Consider the following 23,407-nt stretch of genomic DNA (forward strand, 5'->3'; position numbering starts at 1 on the left):
TCTCCAAGCCAGCTCTTGTATGGAATGAAGGACTGCTCCATCTTTGTCGTGTGACTGGTATTTACTACACATTCCCTGCAATTGGGTCTAGGCAGTAGTGCAGTTGGAGCCAAACTAGGGTGAGGGTGGCTTTGCGTAAAGAGTGTTGGATCCTAAGTGTTTTCTTGACGTCAGGCTCTACTTAACAACAGTGTACCAGACAATGAAGGAAAAGGTAGAAGCCTCAGCTTTGGTGACTTAATCGCTTGAAATGAGTAACCTCTACTCTAAATGCTGTCACTGACTGAAGGGCCTTCTCCCTAAACTGTCAACACCAATGACCTGCTGAACCGTGACCCCAGTCTGTCTTCTCTTCCGCCGTGAGCCCCACGTCGATCATTTCGGCGAAGAGCGAATTCCAGGAAGGCAGATCTGCCAGAGCCTGGAGCTTGGGAAGTGAGAAGCACGATCACTGAATCACCTGGGCCCCTGCTTTGTCCCTGGCCAACGAGACTTGCTACACAAGTAAACTATAGGTACCCTAGATACTGTGCCCCCATGATGTAAATTTCTAGCTCATGGAAGGAAGATGTTGGGGAAAGGCTTCTTGGGCTAGGTTACCCGTGACCTGGATCTTGGGGAGAGGGCCCCCTCTTCAGGTATCAGAGAGGTTCTGCCTGAAGTAAAGGTTTTTGCATCTTCTGAGGAAAGTAGCTGCTTGCAGACCCTCACTCCAGTAGCTTCAGCTCCAAAACTGTCTCTGGTCCAGGTAGCACAGCTTGGAGATGACAGGCAGGGCGGAATATCAATTAAAAACAAATCCACAGGGCTTCCCTGGTGGCGCAGTGGGTGAGAGTCCGCCTGCCGATGCAGGGGACATGGGTTCGTGCCCCGGTCTGGGAAGATCCCACATGCTGTGGAGCGGCTGGGCCCGTGAGCCATGGCCGCTGAGCCTGTGCGTCCGGAGCCTGTGCTCCGCAGCGGGAGAGGCCACGACAGCGAGAGGCCCACGTACCGCAGAAAAAACAAAAAACAAAAAACAAACAAAAAAAACAAATCCACAATTTATTGAAAACAGGTACCTTTCAGTAGCTCTGATTAGAATAAATCAGCTTACAGATACCATGACTCAGGAAAACAGTATGTACAAAAGTCTCAGGAAAGGGAGAATAAAACAACTTGAAAAGAACACATCTTGAACAGGACTGGACTAGAATGGTCATGTAGGAAAATAATAGAGTACAACAGAGAGCCATACACAGAACACTGTGCTCTCAGGCTTGGGGTGGGGACTCTCAGGTCCCACGTTCTCAAACCACATCTAATGATTCTTTGGGGCACAGGTGCTGGCTGGAGCGCAGGGATCTCAGTGCCCATGTGACAGCCCACGCCAGGGCAGAGGCCAAACGTGAGGAATGAGGCCACCAGGCAAGCTACGCCCACTCCCCCATGAACCTCAGAAGACAGAAGTGCTCTCTGCAAAGTCTACAGGCCTGGTGGGGACCACAGGGCCACGGAGAGCTTAGAGTTCCTCTGCGGCCAGTCATGTAAAAACCCTCGATTAACCTAAACCCTACAGCTCCCTTATCCAGATTCCCACTAACTGGACTAACCAGAGAGGTAGAGGAGTAAGACATGGAAACTGCCCACAAACCAAGTTTTGGTCTTTGGTAAACAGGGATAATACAAAATACTAAGTCTACAAGTCAGCTTGAAACCAAACTACTGGGCATGGCAGGTGTTAAGATTGCAGAGCCCTGTCAGCACCCACCACAGGAGGGAGGGGATGTGCGCAGGAGGGGAGGTGTTTCCTCCTGTGGTCACTGCTGTGACAGGTCCTGGCCCCATCTGCACAGTCCCTCCCAGGTCCTGGAGCCGCCCTCTCACGGAGCTCACTTCTCTGAGCCTAGCTCCCAGCCTCAAGCACGCACAGGGCGGGAACGCCAGCTGGAGCGGGCTCTCCGGTGAGGGCGAGTTGGCAGTCTTCCCGAGAACATGAGGCTCCCCTGTGCAGCCTCGGCTGGAGTTAGGGCAGGGCGAGGAGGACGTGGAGCTACGGCAGGCAGAGGCGGCAGCTGAGAGCAGGAAGGAGAATTCAGCTGGGAGAATGGCAGGAGGTTTGGGCTCTATGGACACAGAGGCAGTGTCTGTCACCTGGGTTGGGAGGTGCCAATAGCAACGTTTCCTGAATTCTCCAAGAGGAACGCTTCTCCCTGCTCTGGAACTTCACATTCAAACAGACAATAAGCCCAAGGGAAGAGGTATCTTCAGGGTCCCAGAAGTGCCCACTGAAGGTCCATCCTGTGAAATCTGGCTTCTTGGAATAGCAGCCTCATTTGTGAGTCCGTATGCTGCTGCAGATTTGAGCAAGACGGCTCTGAAAGGACAAGGAGAGAGGCCCTTTAGAGAGGACGAAGCTGGGAGGCTTGCCCACTTAGCACATAGTCTGCTCAGGTAGCACTGGCTTTGGGGCCGGGCTGGTCTGAGTGAATCTCAGCCCTCCATCCTCTATTGGTAACATGAACAAACTAACCTTTCTGGAAGGCAGCTATGCTCTCCTCTATACCACCAACGCAGACCGAACTAACCTTTCTGAATCTCCATTTCTCATCTGAACAAAGGAGCAAAATACCATCTCAAATGAGACAGTGAAGGTATAATTTGGGAACAGCAATGCTGTAGGTCCAGCTAGATGATGGATGTCACCAGATCCGGGGGGCTGGGTATGTGCCTGATCTCAGCACCGGCCTCTGTTCTGTACAACATGTTTGGGAAAGTCGCTCCGCCCATCCCCTTACTTGGATGTACCCTTCACAGACCTCCCCCCAGGAGGGGGGACCTACAGCAGTCATATTTGCACTAGGTGTTCCCATCCACCAGCCAAAATCAAAGCGGAAGGGACCGGGGAGGCCCGTCTGACCAAAGCTGAGCTAATTCAATTCTTCCTCTTGAGAATTTAAATAAGACTGAAACTGGACTGTCTGCGTTGGGCAATGGAGCAATAGAGTCAGAGCTGGGAGTGTGGCTACCCAGAGCCACATATTGACTCAAGGTAAGGGAGAACAGAACCAAGAGCCTCGTGGAGAAGGTTACCCACTGAGTGAGGGAAGGACGAGGTGCAAGAGAGGTGAGGGCACGGGCCCCAAAGACAGAGTTGCTAAAGGAGCTGGTGCACCAGAGCAGAGCCCCATCAACTCCTGGCACTGGTGGTCCCACCACTCAGAGGGCCTGCCTGTTCAGTGCTTTCTTTGATTCTGTGGGATTCCTGGTAGCAAGCTCCTCACCCTGTTCCCGAACTGTTGTGAGGAAGTTTCAGTCCCCGGGGGGTCAATTGTGCCCTAACATACAGGCACCAACTGCCTGAATGAGGCAGGATTTGATTCTCTTGTGGAACTTCTGTGGCAGGCACTCTGGTTGGACCAAAACTCAGCATCAATTTAGGGACAGAATTGCTGCTCAGTAAGCAGGATAACAGTCAAAATCCCTTGGGGGAAAGAGGCCACACAGTTGTAAGTGTAAAGCAGCAGGCCAGACCCAAAAGGCAGTCCTAAGTACGGCTAAACCCAGAAGGCTACTGGAGGCCTCCTGTGTGTGGAGAGGAACCCGAGACTTACAGAGAGCTTCTTAATGTTTCCCAAGGCCTCTGGATCCAGCTGTGCGATATCAATCCTCTGCAAGTCACTGGCCAATAACCGCATGCTCTGTGTGGAGGGGAGAGGGTTAACGTGGCACGTCCCTCAGGGCAGGAACCTCCACCCAGCAGCCCAGTGTGCTCCGGGGTCCCTCGATGTCCTGCACTTGTGGAGGGGGATGGCAAGGCAGGCAGGAGGGGAGTTAACCCGAAAGAGACAGTGCCGTCGGTGTTTATCACTGGGCCGATAGCTGGATCAGCTGAGTAGAAGGGGTGCACGTTAGCTTAGAAACGCCCTGCAGACCTCATCTGAGATAAACCATCCCCTCCGTCCCAGGAGCCGAGGTCAGCAACTTGCTCTGCCTGCTTCAGACCCCTCGAAGCTACACAGAGTGGAAGACACAGCTCGAGCTCCCCTTTCCAGACTAAGCACGCACGCACCCCGATAGTGCCCTCCTCTGCACGCCCTTTAATATCTCCCTTACTGCACACATCACATGTTACAGTTAATTGGGAGCCTAGCTTGACTACTGAACTGCTTCTCAAGGGCAGGAATGTCTTCTACATCTTGAACCTGCTACAAGACAGATGGGCAAATGTTAGTGGATGAACAAATGAACCCCAGAGCTGGGCAAGGATCTTCCCAGTCTGGAGCTCTAACCTGGGCGAGGAAGTGGTTCTGAGTCCTACAGAAATGTGGATATCAGAAGCCATGCAACCAAAGGCACTTTGGGTTTTGGGAGAGAAGTGGGTGATGGACAAGAGAAAGAAATGCTGAGTAAGCAGCACGCCATGGCCTGATCGCCCTCTGGAACACCTACCTCTCCGCCTCCCACTGGCACGGTGAGGAATATCTCTTTGCTGTCAGCAAGAGGACTGCCGTTTACAGAGACATTGTAAATCCGCTCTCTGGCTGCTGGAGTGCGCAGGCCTGGGGTCTTGAAGACCCTATAAAGTGGGGAAGTCTCTGTAAAGATGGCTTGGCAGACTGAATGACACCTTGACCCCATCTGGCCTCAAGCTGCAGTTTTCAAATCACACATTTCTAAGAAGGCGCATTCTAAATTTAGGGTTAAAAAGCAGTATTGACTAAACACAGCTGGAGGAAGGAGGTTGTAATTATCAAACATACATCTAGCGAAAGTTAATTCTTATCCATGTAAATTTTAGGTCCAAAGCTCCATATGGATACCAGCCAGCCATCCATCCATCCATCCATCCATCCATCCACAAAGTCAGAAATAAACTGTGTTAATATACTTCCAAGAGTGGCTAAGCGCTTCCATCAGGAGGACTTTTCCAGGGTCAAAGCTGGATGATTCAGAGATTACATCATTATATTAATTCCCAAAGTGACTTTCTCAAGACCTTTAAAATGCTGCCATCTATTTTTCCCTAAATGTCTTTTGCTATGTACTCATGTAAAAAAAAAACAATAAGCAGTTAAGGAAGAGAATTAGAAGTAGAAGGTAAGTCTTCCTCACTCTCCCCACTCCAGATAACCACTCTCAGTTCCTTATGCGTCCTTCCAGAAACTTTCTATCAAATGGGGTCATCTAGGACACGCTGCCCTGCCACCTGCTTTGGAGATGCTTGTGATCATGAAGCTCTTCCCCATCAGCACATGCGGATGTACTTATTTAATGGCTATACCCCATGTCCTATCTACTTGACCAGCACTATGGAAGGGATTAATTTATGCTATAAGAACATCCTTGTTTATACTGGTCTCCCAAAAGGTGGTGTCCATTTTCACTCCTACCAAGAGTATGGGAGAGTACCTACCAATTTAAAATAAACTTGATCAGAATCGGAAAAGACCAAAACAGTCACTAGAGGCCTCCTAGTCATCAGGGACAGGTAAAGAATCATTTTGTCACCAAAAACACGCAGATCTACACTCAGGGGAGAGGCAAACATTAGGAAACCCAGGCAGTTACCCTCCTCTGTTAGGGGCTTCCCACTATTTTCTTAAACACCCTTCTTTTCTGGCAAACATCAAATGTTGGGCTCCCACAAAAATCCAAGTGCTGCTGTCAATACTTACCTTGAGTCAAACCTGGGTGTCGGGCCCGGAGTTGGTTTCACCATAGACAACTCCAGTCGGCCCACAGCTGGGGTAACAGTGGCACAATGGTTTGACCTACAGGTGAGACATGACCATTAGGTACGCCAACTCTCAGGTCCAGGGACGGCAGCCGCAGAGGCAGGTAACACTGACCATGTCAGAGCCTATCCTGGGCACGTTACACACATTAGCTCGTGCAGCCCTCCTAACCACCCTCTGAGAAGCACCATGATCCTCATTTCCGGATGCAGAAACTCAGGCATATTGAGTTAAATAACTTGCCCAAGATCATACAGCCAATTAGGGCAGAGCCAGAACTCCGAACCCAGGCCGCCTGCCTCCAGAATCTGACTTATCAATCAAGCTAACGAATGAGGGGAAGGAGCCAGCCCCTCAGCACCCTGCAGGCCCCCCAGCTGGAGCTCCTGTCCTCCTGCCAGACAGCTCCCACTGCCCAGGGAGAAATGGGAGGAGCCCACCGCTTCACAGACACACGCCCCAGTGACTACTTTCCTGAGCCTGTTAAGAGGCAGCCCCTCCCCCCAACTCCCAGCATAAACAGTTCCAAGTCTACGGTGACTCATTATTTAGCAAGAACAGGAGGAATCTTTTTTTTTTTTTTTGCAGTACGCGGGCCTCTCACCGTTGTGGCCTCTCCCGTTACGGAGCACAGGCTCTGGACGCGCAGGCTCAGCGGCCATGGCTCACGGGCCCAGCCGCTCCGCGGCATGTGGGATCTTCCTGACCGGGGCACGAACCCGTGTCCCCTGCATCGGCAGGCGGACTCTCAACCACTGCGCCACCAGGGAAGCCCGAGGAGGAATCTTTTAAGAAACTAACTACAGGTAGGTGACAGCCACTTTGTGACCGACTGTGGATAGCTCTATACGTGGACTGTCAGGTAACTGAACAAAATATGCAGTGCTTACTCTGTGTTTCTGAGTCTTAATCTCCTTGTTTGCATTAAAAAAAAAGGAGGGGGGGAGATAGAGAACGTGGGCAGAAGAACCAGAGAAGGTGTTGGGTCAGACGGTTTCTAGAGGCCCCTCCAGCTCGGATACTGGAGGATTCGATGATGTGAAGCTCAACTTGAACACAAGTCACAAAAGCCCTTTACCAGCTATTTCTGCCATGATGAATGTGGTTCTCCAATAAAACCAAAAACACATCTAAATCTGGAAAACCTGTTACCTTTTACTTTTGCCTTTTCCTTGTATGGACTGAGTTCTCTTCTTGGATGGAGGACACCTTTTAACCTGAAGTCACAGGCAAATGAAACTGAGGTTACAAAAGGCCCTGCAAAGGGGAAAGGTAAGGGAAAGGGGTACCAGCTCTGGAAAAGAAAACTAATACCGAACATCAGAAGGTCTATCTCACAGAATTCACAGTGACTTAAATAATTCTGAACATAATTGATCAACTAAGAATCTATACTGCCTGAGTCTTCAGAATAGAGGCCTTTGACTGAGAGTGAAGGTAAGTGTCTTCTGGACTGAGTACAGCCTGGTTGGTCTCCCCACCCCACTCCCACCCCCTCACAAAGTGCTGCTGTGATGGTCACTAAGGGCACCCAGGTGCCCAATCCAAGGAACCCTCAGCAGTCCTCACCCTTGCTGAGTCCTCAGAGGTACCTGACAGGAATCACTCTTTACCTGCTGACATCCTCCCTTGTTTCTAAGATCCACCCACCTCCCCACTTCTCTGGCTGGCCCTCTACAGGCTGCCTCACGAGCTCCTCTTTCTACCTTCCCTCCTAGGGTCCATCCTCAGCCTCCCCTCCACGTTCTCCCTGTACAACCTCATCGACTCCCTCGCTGGGACAACCACCTAAAGATCTGGGAGTCGTTGTCTCTCAGTCTCTTACTTCTGCCTGAGCTCCAGGCTGAGATTTCTGTCAGGGCGAGCTGTCCTGGAGAAGTACTGAACACTCAGCAGGCCAAACAACTGACACAGGGACTGCTCCCCTTAGCCCTAACCCAGCACTCCTCCTCCTCCTGTGCCCCACATGCCACCGGATGGCAGTTCCCTAGACTAGAAACCACCTAGTCATCTCTGGTCCCTCCTTCCCTCTACCAGTCTTGCCTACTCTCCATTATAAAACTTATCGCAGAACCATCCCTTCTCTTTTTACAGGGTCAGTGCCTCAGTTCAAGAATTACAGCAGCCTCTGCATGTAAATCAATGAAGTTAGAACACACCCTCACACATGCACAAAAATAAACTCAAAATGCCTTAAAGACTTAAACATGAGACATGGCACCACAAAAGTCCTAGAAGAGAGCACGGGCAAAACATTCTCTAACATAAATTGTACCAGTGTTTTCTTAGGTCAGTCTCCCAAGGCAATAGAAGTAAAAGCAAAACTAAACAAATGGGACCTAATCAAACTTACAAGCTTTTTGCACAGCAAAGGAAACCATAAAAAAAAGGAAAAAGCCTACGGAATGGGAGACTATATTTGCAAATGATGGGACAGACAAGGGCTTAATCTCCAAAATATACAAACAGCTCATACAACTCAACAACAAAAAAACAAACAACCCAATCGAAAAATGGGCAAAAGACCTTAATAGACATCTCTCTAAAGACGACATGCAGATGGCCAGTAGGCACATGAAAAGATGCTCAACATCATTAATTATTAGAGAAATGCAAATCAAATCCACCTCACACCGGTCAGAACGGCCATCATTAAAAAGTCTACAAATAAATGCTGGAGAGGGTGTGGAGAAAAGGGAACCCTCCTACCCTATTGGTGGGAATGTAAGCTGGTACAGCAACTAGGGAAAACAGTGTGGAGGTTCCTCAGAAAACTAAAAGACAGAATTACCATATGATCCAGCAATCCCACTCCCGGGCATATACCCGGACAAAACTGTAATTCAAAAAGATACATGCACCCCTATGTTCATAGCAGCACTATTCACAATAGCCAAGACATGGAAGCAACCTAAATGTCCGTCGACAGAGAAATGGATAAAGAAGATGTGGTACATATATACAATGGAATACTACTCAGCCATAAAAAAGAACAAAATAATGCCATTTGCAGCAACATGGATGCAACTAGAGATTATCCTACTAAGTGAACTAAGAGTCAGAAAGAGAAAGGCAGATACCATATGAGATCACTTATATGTGGAATCTAAAATATGGCACAAATGAAACTATCTACAAAACAGAAACAGACTCACAACATAGAGATCAGACTTGTGGTTGCCAAGAGGGAGGGGGATGAGGGAGGGAAGGACTGGGAGTTTGGGATTAGTATATGTAAACTATTACATATAGGATGGATAAACAACAAGGTCCTACTATATAGCACAGGGAACTATACTTAATATCCTGTGATAAACTGTAATGGAAAATATACAAAAAAGAATGTCTCTACGTGCATAACTGAGTCACTTTGCTGTACAGCAGAGATTGGCATTACACTGTAAATCAACTAAACTTCAATTAAAAAAAAAATTAAAAAAAAAAAGAGAATTACAGTAGCCTCCTGACTGGTTCCCTTGTCTCTAGTTTTTCCTCTCTCCCGTTTATCCCGAATCCTATTCTGAAATACCTATCTGGTCATGTCATTTACCAAGACCTACCTCATGAAACTGCAAATTCCAAGTTTGGCACACAAGGCCATTCATTTTCTGGCCCCTGCTCTCCCCAGATCACCCTCACAGTTTACACCCCAGCCATACCAAACTGCTTCCTGTTCCTTAAAGGGCACTTTCATTCCTCTTCCTGGAATTCCCTTCCCTTTCTTCTCCAGCTAGTGAAATCTCACTCATTTTAAAGGCTGTGCCCAAGGGTGCTGGGGGAGCATACTTTAAGTATTTCCTTTTTCTCCTGACAGGCTCCAGCCCTGAATCAGAGTGCCTACTTACTCTTGCAGTTTGAGGATTCTTATTTTTATTTTCTTCCTCTTCTTCTTCCATTATCATGTCATCCACTTGCATCACCTTTCGTGCTATAAGAAAGTTTTAACAGAGTGATATTTCTCATGGGAATAAACTTTTATGCATTCACATTTCTTATAGGAAATAAAACTTATGCACTCTTAGGCTGTAATCAAGAAATAGATCCAATATAAAGATGACTTTAAAAAAAAAAGAGGGTATAGACAAAAAAGAGGGTCTCAAGAGTGGTTAAGAAACCCCATATAATGCTTTGTACGGCAGCCCAGCATTCTGAATATGAGTGCAGACCCTGGAGTCAGACAGCCTTGAGCTTGAGGCCTGGCCCTGCCTCTGACTAGGTCACATAGCTTTCATGGTGATCATCTAAAAGGGGGAGCCACTTCATAGGGATATGATGAGACCTGGAATGTGTGCCCCACAAAAACACGGTCTTTGTTATTCATCCCAAACCCTAGAGTTGCGCCTACTGTATAAGTGCTTATTAAATATTTGTGGGACAAATGAATGTAAAGTCCCTTGGATGGTACTGAACACATTATAAGTATTACTATTTATTATAATAAAATACTATTTATAAATAATAAATTATTACAACTATCATCTTAGAAGGAAAAGGGATACGAGGGATGTTTAAGATGGATGATAACGGAGGAAATAATACCAATTTTTAAATATTTAAGGGGTTGTCATATGGAAGACAGCTCTATGGGACCTCAAAGAGCAGAACCAGTATCAATATGTAGATACCACAGGAAACTCTGGTTCAAAATTAGAAAAAACGTTCTAACCATTACAGCTGTCTATTGATGACAGGTAGTCTCACTGCTAAATACGTACAACCATGGGCTAGAAAATCCCAAGCAGGGATTCCATAGAGAAATTTAATTATAGGAGGAGAGATCAGACTTAATGACTTTTAAGCTTTTTTTTCTCCCTGACACAAATAAGAATCTAAGTATATTTACCTTAAAAAAAAAATAGCTTACAATGTAGTTGAAGTCCAGTGGTCGAGAGGACACAAAACCAATTTCTACTGTTGTTTGACCTGGGTCCCAGTGTGTTCAGTTCCCAGTGGTGAAATCGGAAGACCAGCCCCCCACATCCCACACACCAAATAAGGAAAAAAAAAAAGTGGAATTCAAAAGAGAAATTGGACATTACCTAAATGTAGAAATAACCCAAAGCGACCTAACAGATTGCAGATTTGCAGCTAAGGAACTAACTCTAGGAACACCCAAGTCCAATTACGTCACAACCTTGCTGGGGCAGGCCTGGAACATGACACTAGGAAAGTGAAAATCCCATCATGCCGTCTTCATGCTACAGGACAGCTCTGATGGAAGGCAAGCTGGAACAAGAATTGGACGGTGTTTCTGGCTTGGCCCAGTGGAGAAGGTGCCCGCTTGGTGGGCAGCCCCAAACTCCAGGTCTTGGGTCAGGCTCATCCTCACCGGAGTTGGATGCATTGAGCTACTGGAGCTTAATGACAGTGACATCACGTCCATAACAGAACTCACCCTGGCCTGAGTCTATGCTCACTAATTACAACCCAGCTTCCCCCAAACTTACCCTTTAAGATAGTGTTTCTCAGAGTGTTGGACGTGTATGTGAGAGAATTTTCCACAGATGGGTCAGTGAATTGAGCAACATGGAATGACATGCTTAGACAGTTGGTCCTTTCACAATGCTCTTTGAACCCTTCTGATCACATCAGGGAGAGTCTTGGCCGGCACTAACGTGTCTTGTAGCACCTCTCCAAACCTTGCTCACCTCTCTAACTCAGGGAAGCAAGCAGGCAACACTGTTTGGTTTCCAGCACAGCTTTTGTTTTTCTTCTTTCACCTTCACTTTAGCTCACACATTGGTCTAAAGAGTTCGGTTAGTTATCAGTCCTGCATATCATTAACTGAATGCAGAGGCTAAAATCAAATTTTTGGATTTGCAAGGCTGAGGACCAGGCATTAGAGGGAAGAGGTTCCTCCAGTGAGGTCTCCCCAAGCAGCCAGCCAACCACACTAGGCCTTCATTCTCTCCGTTCAACAAGGGGTTTTGAAAAGTACTCACTTTTGGCAGATTTCAGGGGTGTCTGAACAGCTTCTGCTGTTAGTTTGTTTATTTCTGTGATATCCAGGTCAGCCTGTAATGAACACAGCCAGAAAACAAAAGGTATATTCCATCAAATACGAGGAACAATATTTTAAGATTAAAAACATTAATTAAAAAACATATTCTTGGGACCTCCCTGGTGGCGCAGTGGATAGGACTCCGTGCTCCCAATGCAGGGGGCCCGGGTTCGATCCCTGGTCAGGGAACTAGATTCCACATGCATGCCACAACTAAGAGTTCACATGCCACAACTAAGAAGCCCATCTCCCGCAACTAAGGAGCCCACGAGCTGCAACTAAGGAGCCTGCCTGCCGCAACTAAGACCCCACACAACCAAATAAATAAATAAGTAAAATATTAAAAACAAAAAAACCCAAAACATATTCTTTGATACATACAAAAGATTGTTATGTTAGTTATACTACAAAATATTGAACTTCCGTAAACCCACCATACTAACGAAGGCCTAAAACATTGCCAATTACTTGCTTCTAGGCTATGTATTTTTCCCTGTTCTATTTCCTTGCCTCTCCTCGAAAGGTGACCAGTCTCCTAATTCTGTCATTCCTTAGAGATAACCACTATCATCACTCCATTTGCTTGAAAGAAAGTGTGTGTGTGTGTGTTTCTCCACAAATGTGTATGTGCTTAAACAATATTTTGTTTGCTTTTGTTTTTGATCACTATTTGTGGTTGTAGATAATTTGTTTTCACTGCTATGTAATATCTATCACGATGGATTTGTCCAATCTCCTCTCAACAGTATTTTGCTATTACAAACACTGTTACTTTCAACTGTCTTATACATGTGTCTGATGCACACCTGTCCAAGTTTTCTCTTGGCTATATACTTAGGGATGGGGCATTACAGGGTTGTAGGGTACACAAGTGTTCAGCCTTAATATTATGCAAAATTGTTTTCCAAAGTGATTGTACTTGTTTACATGCCAGGAGCAAACAAGTTCCTAATGACCCATATTCTCTACCACACTTGATGCTATGTCAGCCTTCTCATTTTTTCCCTCCAGCTTTATTGAAGTATAATTGACAAATAAAAGTCTAACATATTTAAAGTGTACAACACGAGGATTTGTGATACATACACATTGTGAAATGATTACCACAATCAAGTTAATTAACACATTCAGCACCTTACATAGTTACTGTAAAAAAATTTTTTTTATTTTTTAAAGTCTAGAGGGCCAAAAGTTTTTCTACTCTGCCCCTGGGGCCTTCAAAAAGGCTTCCAGTCGCCATTCTAATTAAATTTGTTCCCCGTGGTAACTATATGTATGGGAATAGGCATAAGCGGGCATGATTCACAGGCCTTTCCTTGCAGGGCACGTGTGAATATCAGAATAGTCGTTACAGACTAGGAATGACACAGGTTTCATCTCTGGGCTGGCAGAGACTACATGGAGTACTCAGACGAGGATTCTGAAGCTGTCAAGGCTTAGCTTAGAAAGTGCTGTGCTAGACAGACGAGTGCTGTCTGAAACGGATGATGGAATGGAAAGTGGCTACTGAACATTTGAAATGTGGCTGGTGCGTCTGAGGAACTGAATACATATAATTAATTTAAAGAGCTACACGTAGTTGGTGGCTACTGTAACAGACAGTGCAGATCTAAACTCTTTACTCTGCCTCATCTAGCAGGCCAGGTCACCGTGTAATGATGCAGGGGCTTAAAGGAACTTGGACTTTAGGCTTTCTACTTCCCCTGAGAAGGTCCGGGCAAAGAGCTGCAAGGAACCTGCCAAGAAAAGAACTACCTCTCTTTATAAACCTTGAAATTATCTGGGCTTCATGTTCTCAGCATTTGACAACTATAATTTTTTTGTTGACACAGATACTTCCCCTCTGGAACCTCTTCCACAGTCAGCACCCACTGGTTGAATTTTGTGAACAGACTAAACTTAAAACTAACCAACAGTTCAAAAATAGGAGAAGTCACTTACTGTTGCTGCTTCCTCCAGCGCCCGCTTGTTTCCTCCAAGGGCTTTGAAAAGAACGTTTTGTTTAGTTACTATCAGATTCTAATAATTTAAATAATAAACCATCCTCCCTAATATGACCACTTACTTTTCTTACACTTGACCAGATTAAGCCCTTGATCCAACACTCAGGAGCCTTTACAACCTAGTTTAATCTCTCTCCAAGCTTGACTGTTCCCCTCATGGCTTATTCTAGGTTCCACCACACCAAAGTGCCTGTTATTTCCCAAATGTGCCACTGTCTCTCATGACTCAGTGCCCTGGTACTTATTTCCTCTGCCCGAAATATTCCTCTGCACCCAAAAAATTTCTAATTCATACTTCAAAACTCAGCTCAAATGCAAACTCTGCTTATTTTTCTCTCTCAGCAGATCGCTGCAATGTGCTGAGTTAGTTGCTCTCTATCGTCACATCCAACAACTACTCAAAACTGTAAAAGTGCCCTGCCTTGAACTGAACTCTTTGAGGACAGAGATAATACCCATAGCTTCTGGCAAAAATATGTCACACAGGGCTGCCCTGGTGGCGCAGTGGTTGAGAGTCCTCCTGCCGATGCAGGGGACATGGGTTCGTGCCCCGGTCCGGGAAGATCTCATATGCCGCGGAGCGGCTGGGCCCGTGAGCCATGGCCGCTGAGCCTGCGCGTCCGGAGCCTGTGCTCCGCAACGGGAGAGGCCACAACAGTGAGAGGCCTGCGTACCACACACACACACACACAAATGTCACACAGTAAGTAGGGAGTAAATGTGTATTGAATGAAGAGGCCTTTGCAGATTTAGATGTAGAATAAAAACTTAGGTTAGGTCCTCTGGCTGGAAAAACTGGTAGTATCCCCTATAATAGTTAAGAACTCAGGCTTTGGAACCAGAATGCCTGGTTCAAGTAGACTCTGTCACTAACTAGCTTATGAGACTTTGAGCAAAGTAAACAATCTCTGTGCTTTAATCTTGTCTATAAAACAGGGATAATATTAACAATTAATATGGTTGTGATGAGGATGAAATTAGTTAATATATGGAAAACACTTGGTACGGTGCCTGTCTGCCATAGAAAGCACTATATAAATGTGCTCATTGACCACTACTCTATTCTCTTTAGTAGTACTCATAATTTTAAATATATAATCATGTCCAAATTTTAAAAATGATCCTTCTCTACTAACTTGTAAGTTCCTGGAGGCAAGGACAACGCCTGTTTTATTTCCCAATGCATCTTCAGCACCTAGCATTGTGCCTAACACATGCTCAGTGAATATTTGCAGAGATGCACAAATAGGTTAATAAATAAAAGGGGAAGTCAAAAGCATCACTGAACGTCTACTATGTGAACAGAACATGCATTTCTATCCAGGAAGGAGGCTATATACTGGGTAAAGAACAATAAGGAAAACGGTAAAAGTAAGGGTAGCCCAGCAAAAGGACAGCCTTTTGCCTTTCCTTGGACATTTAGCAAGGGGGTGGGGAACAGGCTGGGATTTTTCTCTGGCCAGGAAAACTCTTGAGTCCTGCACTTCACAATTTGATATGCCCATTTTAAATTGGCATTTTCCCTAAGCTGCAGGAAGACCTGCTTGGGATTATCCTTCCAACTGAGGTCTGGTAATAAACCAAGCCACTCATTCATTTTCAAAGGGTTGGATAAAATATCCCCCCCCCGCCCCCCCAAAAGAGTATTTCATGACACGTGACATCTATGTCAAATTCACATTTCAGTGTGTCCATAAGTAAGTTTTTATTGTAAAACAACTATGCCCATTCATTGCAGCTGTTTTGGAACCATAACAGCAAAGTTGAGTAGTTTCGACAGCGAACCCTCTGGCCTACAAAGCCTAAAATATTTATTATCTGGTCCTTTAGAGAAAACGTTTGCCTGCCTGCAGAGGTAGATGAGGGTAAGAGCTAAGGAGAAAAGTAAAGCCGGGAGGTGAGACAGGGAGTGGGGGGAAGGAGTAGGGCTGCAGTTTCCTACAGCGATCTTGGAAGACCTCACTAAGAAGACGAAGGCTGCCATGGTAACCACAGCAGGGCTCCAGGCCGAGGCCTGGGGAAAGACTAGCAGCTCTTACCGAAGTAGTCGAGCCAGTTCATCTCGCGCAGCGCCTTGGGGAGTCGCAGGATCTCGATGTTGTACAAGTTATCCATCTCCTTGAGGAGGTTCTGCCTGTCTGACTGAATCTGCTTGGATCGTATTTGCACTGCGAGAGGGCAGAGCGGACGGGACACGGGTCACCCGGCGGGCGAATGCGGCCTGGGATCCGTGCTACCAGCGCCCCAATCCGCCAGCACCCCGCGACCGCCCCAGGTGCTAGCGACCACCCGGGCTCCGCCCCTTACCTTCACGGTCGAAGTCCTTAAGAAAAGAGGCGAGCTTTCGGCTCCGTACCGAGCTGGTCTTGGTCACCCGACTGCCGCCCTTCCTAGCCGGAGCCATGGCGCTTCGATGGAGGCTGCGGGGAGAGGGGGCCGAGCCACAAGGCGTCAGCGGCGGAGACGGGGAGGGACAAGGGGCCGCAAAGGTGAGGGAGAGGGCGGAGGGCACCCCAGGGGCTTTGGAGGGGGACCCCTGCCCTTCGGGGCCTGGGCATAAAAGATCTGCGAGGCACCCACCTGTGGGTCCCGAAACAGGGGCTGAGAAAAACCTGGCTGCTTCAGCTGAGAGAGAGCGTCTCCGGGGCTAACCGGACGTGCGACCGCCGCCACCAAATTCAAACTGCCACAGTCTGACCAGTGAGAAGCCGCCGTCTTAGGAGGATCCCACAATAACCAATCACAGGGAAGCTCTGCGATCGGACAGCCAGTCCACGTGTAGGACTACAGTACCCAGAAGGCATTGACGGCATATTTTCGCGACTCGGTAGCCATGTTGGGGCATGCGTAGAGAGACTCGGAGGCAGGCTGGGGCCCTTGGAAGGTTCTTAAACTTTGATTGCTTTAGCTTTAAGTTTTCCCGCTGGTTTAGGGAAAGCGACCCGCAGCCTCAAGGAGAGGAGACAAGCTTCTGGCTCCGGACGCACGGATAGGCCCGGGGAACCCGTAGTCTAAAACAGGAAACTGCCCGAACCCGGACGAGCCTCCTCCGAGCGATAGTCAGGAAACGCTTCCCGCGGTGGGAAACAAGGGTCCTGCCTTCCGAGAGCCCCTCTAAAGGTAAGACAACGCCTTGCCTTAGAAACTCCTGTCGGGAGGAGTAGACGGCCCTACCTGAGGAAACGCTGTTCTCACCTGCGAACGGAAATAACTCCCACCCATGACCCGGTCCTTCCCCTATCGATTTGGAACCCTAATGCTTTTTTTGTTTTTTTGTTTTCCTTCCCCCAACGGAAGATGACTCAAGACCAGCCTTTGCTCGCGGTGCAGGAGGCCCTGAGGAAGTGCTTTCCCGTGGTGGAGGAGCAGCAGGGCCTGTGGCAGAGCGCTCTCAGGGACTGCCCGCCCCTCCTGGCCTCCCTCAGCAACCTGGCAGAGCAGCTGCAGGCCGCACAGAACCTGCGATTTGAGGATGTGCCGTCACTTCGGGCCTTCCCCGACTTACAGGAGCGGCTGAGGCGCAAGCAGCTGGCGGCTGGTGACACCCTCCTGGACAGGCTAGGGGAGAGGCTGTAAGAGGCTCAGTGGCGCTCGCTCTTGGCGGAAAGATTTTAAAACTGGGTGTTAAATAAGCTAGGATCAGTCGGAAGGGTGTTTTTCTTCTTACTTGAGAGCGTGGTATTTAGGGATATGTCAACCTTACGTCCTTTCCGTTTGTTGCAATGGGATCTCTGTCAAGAAGGCATTTTCTGGGACCTCCCTTGTCAGACTAGGCGTGACAGTGGTGGACTTAGTAAAAGTGATCAAAGCAGGACAGAAGAGCAATGGGGATCGCTTATTGGCCCTCCTCTATAGCCTTTCTTAGGTAAAAAGCAGTGAGGAGCTATACTGTAAACTTATTAGGTGCCAGCGCTGAGGGTTCTACATACATTATCTCATAAAATCTTTTCAACACCTCTTTGACTTAACCTCACTTAATTAATTTTTCCGGTGAGGAAACTGAGGCTCAAGCAGATTGCCTATGGTTGTGCAGTTAGTAAATAGTAAGACTGGGATTCTAACCCAAGTATGCCTGACACCAGGGCCACTTGTTCTGCTGTTCATTGGTGTCTGCGTGCCCGGAGTAGCACGTCTCTAAGCTCTTACTATGCCTAGTGTTAGACCCTCTACCTTAGAGTTACAGGTAATTGAGGATAGAGAAGAGACAGGGCACGTATGGCCTTTCCTTGACCAGGACAAGAGAAGGTTCTAGTGTGTAGAGTCTGTGCCATAGACTAATAGGAAACTGTCAAAGATGGGGCCTTCTTTGTATTCGTTTGTACAAAAAACATTTTATTAAGCACCTGTGGGATGCCAAGCACAGGTGCTAGGAATACAATAATGAAGCAGACTTAGTTCCTAAGCTGAGTAAAAGAGAGAGACAAGACAATCAATTAAATTAGGTCACGGTACGTTCTAAGATTGTGAACTTTTATTTCAATTGATTACGTGTTTGTGTGTGAGTATCGGGCTGTTACTTTTAAGTCTGTTTTTTCATTGTGAGTCACAGTCAAACATTTTTGAAAGCTGCAGTTCTAGGCTAGGGACTGCCTTGCCCTTTGGGAAGTTGTAGCCTTCGTCTTGGTGGCTGGGCCCCTTGGAGTCACCAATGGAATAATAACAAAATTTACCATAAGCTAGGCACTTCGCGAAGCACTTAATATGCATTGTTGCATTTACTCTTCACAGCAATCCTTTTCATTCATTGGACAATTGTTTGTTGTTCTGTCTGCCGGTCTCGATGTTTTAGGTACTTAGGATGCACAGTGAACAAAAGAGACTGTTTTTATTCGTGATTGAGAATAAGTAACTTTCCTAAGATCCACAGTAGTCTGGGTGTGTCAAGAGCCCAAATCTTACCTATTCAAGAATTCACTAGGATGGGGCACGAGGTAGCCTGAGAACACTGCTGGTTTGTTGCTTCAGTTTCCTCTTGCTTATTCCTTTCACGTACATTGCATTGGACTGTGTGTGAGCATTTGCTGTCCTGTATGGCAGCCCCAGAAGGGCCGCTTGGTCTTTACTTTCTTTGGCAGCTGGGAATAACATCATCACACAGCTTTGAGAGCCATGTAACTTCAGCCTCTCCATCTTTAAGTCAGTTCTGAATTCTTGAGCCACCCCTGCCTCCAAGGCACCATCATCAATCTCCGTAGACGAACGGATCTCATTTGGAGCAGTTTTTCCCACTGGGATGTGTGGCAGTAAATATCTGGAGACGTTATTGATTGTCACACCTTGGGAACGGTGGAGGCATGGTGTGTTCTTGTCATCTAGTAGGTAGAGATCGGGGATGCTTCTGAACATCCTGCAATGCACAGGGCAGCCCTCCCCCACAAAGAATCATCTGGTCCAAGATGTCCTTAGTGCTGAGGTTAAGGAACCTGGCCTTAGGCCTTTCTCATGATGTTGCCTGATATCAGACTCTTCCCCCAGAGCCGCCCTCCTCAAGGTGCGCGATGTAGTCAGCAGCCACGTGGAACACGTGCTTCAGATCTATGAGCAGCATGCAGACATGATCAGCCTCGATGCTGTCCTGCAGGCTTCAGCTGCAAGCCCCTCTGTGGCTGAAATGTTGGAGTGGTTACAGGATATCGAGAGACATTATCGAAGTTTGTATCCTTTGTACACATTTCAGGTAGTTCCAGAACTGTTCCAGGAAGTCTTTTTAATTTCAGTTTTCACAAGATTGCCCAAAAATATACAGTATGGGTCAGTTCTCTTTGGTTCTTGAACTTGGATTCTTTCTGCATTCCTTTGTACAGTCATTCCTTAAATCACTTATTGAGTAACTGCTCCCTGCCAGGCGTTGCTCTAGGTGCTAGAAGATAGGCATTAAAAAAAGGAAATTATATAGAGTGTCAGATGGTGATAAGTGCCTTGGAGAAAAATAGAGCAGGGAATGAGGAAAGCGAGCGGTGAGGGTGGGCTTGTGGTTTTAAATAGGGTGGTCTGGGAAGGCCTCACTGAGAAAGTGGTATTTGAGAAAAGACCTGAAGAGGGTGAGGGAGAGAACCATGGGGGTATTCGGGGGAAGAGTGTTCCAGGTAGAAGAATCAGCAAGCGTGAAGGCCCTGAGGTGACAGCGAGCCTGGTATGTTCAGGAAGTAGCAAGGCGGCCAGTGGGGCTCGAGCCGAGTGAAAGGGGGGTGGTCTAACAGGAGATGTGGTCAGAGAGGCAGAGCTAGGCCTGGTGGGGCCTCCAAGGTCTTTGAAAGGATTTTGGCTTTTACTCTGAGTGAGATGGAAAGCTATAGAAGGTTTTGAGTAGAGGAGTAACCTGATCAGATCTATGTTTTCAAAGTATCACCCAGCTATGTTCTGAGGAAGGACTTGGGTGGAAGCAGAAAGACCTGTTAGTTGGAGTTCTCTCACCTTTTTCCTCTCAATTCTTGCCTGTTAGTCGCATCTACCCTCTGGCTGGAGTTTCTACCTTCATTTGAATCACTCCCAAGCCAACCTTTATTCTTGCCTCTAGTTTTGATTTTCAGTTTCCTGCAGATGCCTCCCACTGGAATCTCGCGGAACTGCAAGCTGAAATGGAGAATTGAAATCCTCCGTCCAGCGCTCCTGTGCAGCTCCTGTTTCCTTAAGTTGTAGCATCAAACCTGTCTGATCGCTTAGGCTGGAAACGTAAGCAGCATTTCCCCCTTCCTGCCGTTTTCTGCTTGCAGCGTAGCAGCAGCGTGGGCAGTGGGAGCAGTAGCTGGGGCCGCCCTCACTGAGCGCTTGGTGCGCCAGCTGCCGTGGTGAGAATGCTTGCACTCAGCTGTTAAGTCCTTCCATTCTGTTTCCTTGGTGCTTCTTGTAGTTTCCTTCTCTAGCCCCACTGACTCTACCATTGTTTCTCACTTGGACCCTTAGTCACATGCAGTCTCTAGACAGGTTTCTCTGACCCTGGCTTCTTTCCCTCTAAGCCACCCCCGGGTAGTGGCCTCACCCCGCAGATCTATCTTCCGGAAGTCTCGTTTTGATCCTGTTGCTTGTGTAGGAGTTTTCAGTAGCTTCTGGTGCTCTGAGAACGAGAACCCCCGTGCTGGTCTTTGTGTTCTGGCTCCACCTGCCCTCTCAGCCACCTTTCCTGCTACTCTGCACATCGTTCCATGCCAGCCGCACTGGAAATGTCCTGCCCCTGAATCCATTATGTGCTGGAATGCTCCTCCTGTCCTCTAAAGGCGATGAACTCATCCTCTGAACTTCCACTGAGTTTTATCTTTCCTGTCATTTAGAGTCTTTTCAGTTTCTGTTTTTTTCTCACCACGGTGAGATCCCAGATTGCAGGGACAGTGTTTCTGTCCTTTTCCCTGTAGCCCAGAGCCATGTGTGTAAAGAAGGGCTCGGTAAAGATGTGTAGCAGAGGCGAGTCCTGCCCACCTGGTAAATGTAGCAGTAGCTGCGCTTTCACTTTTCTCGCTCCCAGGAGCTCTCTCCAGGGTATTTTCTTCCTTCAGCATATTTCATTTTCTTTTTGAGCACCTTCCTTAACTCCCAGGAAGGTACCTGAAGAGGAAGTACCTTCTGTCCTCAATCCAGTGGGGAGACTTGGGAAACATCCAAGCTTTGCCCAAAGCCTGGGACCGAATTTCGGAAGACGAACACCCAGACCTTGTACGAGGTACTGGTTTTCATTTAGTCCTTCGTGTCTCCTCCCCTCCTTTCTTTCTGTGTCTCACCTCTTTGAAAGCATGTAGAGATGCCCTCATGGTGCCTTTGTAGCTTTTACAAATCTGATGTTTTGTGTTTTCTGGAGAGGTGGTATGCCATGTGTTCTCTCTTCCTGTTCCAGATATCCTGTTGAATGTTTCCTTCTTCCTGGAAGAGTGAAGAAGCCGTGTGTTTATCGGGAGACTAGGGGGACGCAGTTGAAGACCGACCTTACTGCGCTCTGATATTTCTAAAGAAATGTCAGCATTGCAACTGGACTTATTGGAAATGTCAGTGCCTAGAGCCTGAGGATTGTACTGGATGTTGGGTCTTCTTCATGCCAGGTCCTGGGTGAGGGCACATGGTCACACCTTGCCCTTTCCTAAGGCTCAGGGGAGTGGACAGAGACAGAGAGGATGCAGGAAAGGCCGTGCAGAAGAACACTGGGTGCAGAAGCAACAGCCACAGAAGTGGTAAGGAAGGAAAGGACAGGGGTAGAGAGTGCCGCTGCCCCCAGCATCATCCGAAGCTCTGAGCCTCGTTGACACCAGGTCCTGGTTTCGTGTATTTGTGTCAGTATCCAACTCCTTGATGAAAAAAAGTGGCTTTGATGATTTAAAGAAGGAAGGGGTGGGACTTCACTGGTGGTCCAGTGCTTAAGAATCCTCCTTCCAATGCAGGGAATACAGGTTTGAACCCTGGTCAGGGAACTAAGATCCCACATGCCGAGGGGCAGCTAAGCATGCGTGCCACAACTAGAGAGAAGCCTGCGTGCTGCAACGAAAGATCCCGTGTGCCGCAACTAAGACCTGACACAGCCAAATAAATAAATAGATATTTTAGAAAAATAAAGAAGTAGACGGCTTCCCTGGTGGCGCAGTGGTAGCGAGTCCGCCTGCCGATGCAGGGGACACGGGTTCGTGCCCCGGTCCGGGAAGATCCCACATGCCGCGGAGTGGCTAGGCCAGTGAGCTATGGCCGCTGAGCCTGCGCGTCCTGAGCCTGTGTTCCACAACGGGAGAGGCCACAACAGTGAGAGGCCCGCTTACCGCAAAAAAAAAAAAAAAAAAAAGAAGTAGAGGTGATATTGGTGGAAAACAGTTACTGTTTTCGAATTGCAGTAGCTCCTTATCATCAAAACAATTTCAGTTTCCAGAGCCTACCACCAGGGGGAGGTGGTGCAGCATGAATTATTCTGAATGCTTTGTGTTTGGAGGGGTTCTCTTGTTGCTCTTACTATCTGAGAGTAAGTAACTGGGGATAGTGGGACTCCTCAAATAACAGTTTTTTGTTTTTTGTTTTTTTTAAACCAAAGCCGGTGACTGACTTGCTACAGTTCTCTGATCTTGGGGTGGCTGCGTGGATGGGAGAACACCAGCTCACAGTCAGGTGTTCAGGGTTGGGTTTCTGAGGCCCAGTGCCTTCATCAGTGAAATGGTCGTGGTACTTCCCGACCTGTCAACTTCCTGGGCTGGTGTAAAAATCTGGGTCATTGGATGTAAAGAGGCTTAATAAAGAATATAGATATTTTTCAAAATGAAAATGACTTTTTTCGTATTACAAAAGTGATATATGCTTTTTAAAAAACAGTAGAGGGCTTCCCTGGTGGCACAGTGGTTGAGAGTCCACCTGCCGATGCAGGGGACGCGGGTTCGTGCCCCGGTCCGGGAAGATCCCACATGCCGCGGAGCCATGGCCGCTGAGCCTGCGCGTCCGGAGCCTGTGCTCCGCAACGGGAGAGGCCACAACAGTGAGAGGCCCGCGTACGGAAAAAAAAAAAAAAAATTGTAGAAAACGTTTAAAATGCAGAAAAGTATAAAACAAGGTCCACCAGAGATATTTTGTTAAGTATCTTTTTAGTGTCCATAGTCACAAGTTTTTTTAACAAAACAATTAGGGTGTTATTGATAAATATTGTTGTTTAAATTATCTTTTAAAAAATCTTAATATAGTTTGGCCAGTTTTTCATATCTGTGAATATAGCTCAACACAATTATATACCA

The 23,407-nt window shown here is 47.4% G+C and overlaps 2 protein-coding genes across 4 annotated transcripts; one reads left to right on the forward strand and one right to left on the reverse strand.

Annotated features, from left to right (window-relative positions):
* Nucleotides 1–80: 80 nt before the first annotated feature.
* Nucleotides 81–16,870, reverse strand: CDCA8 (cell division cycle associated 8). Of its 3 annotated transcripts, none has more exons than XM_060140512.1 (11): nt 16,302–16,870; nt 16,029–16,141; nt 15,761–15,889; nt 13,660–13,700; nt 11,660–11,732; nt 9,563–9,645; nt 6,870–6,934; nt 5,658–5,753; nt 4,432–4,558; nt 3,594–3,680; nt 81–757 (listed from the first exon to the last, which is right to left on the reverse strand). In XM_060140512.1, the coding sequence occupies exons 2-11, from the start codon at nt 16,123–16,125 to the stop codon at nt 722–724; spliced, it is 834 nt and encodes a 277-aa protein (XP_059996495.1). In that variant the 5' UTR covers nt 16,126–16,141; nt 16,302–16,870; the 3' UTR covers nt 81–721. The 3 variants fall into 3 exon arrangements, with proteins under 3 accessions (XP_059996495.1, XP_059996493.1, XP_059996494.1); XM_060140510.1 differs by lacking the exon at nt 81–757 and adding an exon at nt 1,028–2,356; XM_060140511.1 differs by lacking the exons at nt 81–757; nt 16,302–16,870 and adding an exon at nt 1,028–2,356 and having other exon boundaries at nt 16,029–16,285.
* AIRIM (AFG2 interacting ribosome maturation factor) lies at nt 16,563–22,160 on the forward strand. Its single transcript, XM_060140513.1, has 5 exons — nt 16,563–16,841; nt 17,019–17,293; nt 19,197–19,376; nt 21,257–21,375; nt 21,547–22,160. The coding sequence occupies exons 2-5, from the start codon at nt 17,019–17,021 to the stop codon at nt 21,582–21,584; spliced, it is 612 nt and encodes a 203-aa protein (XP_059996496.1). The 5' UTR covers nt 16,563–16,841; the 3' UTR covers nt 21,585–22,160.
* Nucleotides 22,161–23,407: the final 1,247 nt, after the last annotated feature.

Source organism: Lagenorhynchus albirostris, chromosome 2 (assembly GCF_949774975.1).
Source record: "Lagenorhynchus albirostris chromosome 2, mLagAlb1.1, whole genome shotgun sequence".
Taxonomy (NCBI): Eukaryota; Metazoa; Chordata; class Mammalia; order Artiodactyla; family Delphinidae; genus Lagenorhynchus; species Lagenorhynchus albirostris.

Bases quoted from the DNA above. Each gene is read 5' to 3' on its own strand.
- CDCA8 (XM_060140510.1), bottom strand. From the start codon at position 16,125: ATGGCTCCGGCTAGGAAGGGCGGCAGTCGGGTGACCAAGACCAGCTCG. The intron at 9,646-11,659 runs GTGAGTACTTTT...ACTTTCTTATAG, and splicing joins ACCCCTGAAATCTGCCAAAA to CACGAAAGGTGATGCAAGTG. The intron at 3,681-4,431 runs GTAGGTGTTCCA...CCCTCCACACAG, and splicing joins TGCCAGTGGGAGGCGGAGAG to AGCATGCGGTTATTGGCCAG.
- AIRIM (XM_060140513.1), top strand. From the start codon at position 17,019: ATGACTCAAGACCAGCCTTTGCTCGCGGTGCAGGAGGCCCTGAGGAAG. The intron at 19,377-21,256 runs GTATCCTTTGTA...ACTCCCAGGAAG, and splicing joins GAGAGACATTATCGAAGTTT to GTACCTGAAGAGGAAGTACC. The intron at 21,376-21,546 runs GTACTGGTTTTC...TTCCTGTTCCAG, and splicing joins ACACCCAGACCTTGTACGAG to ATATCCTGTTGAATGTTTCC.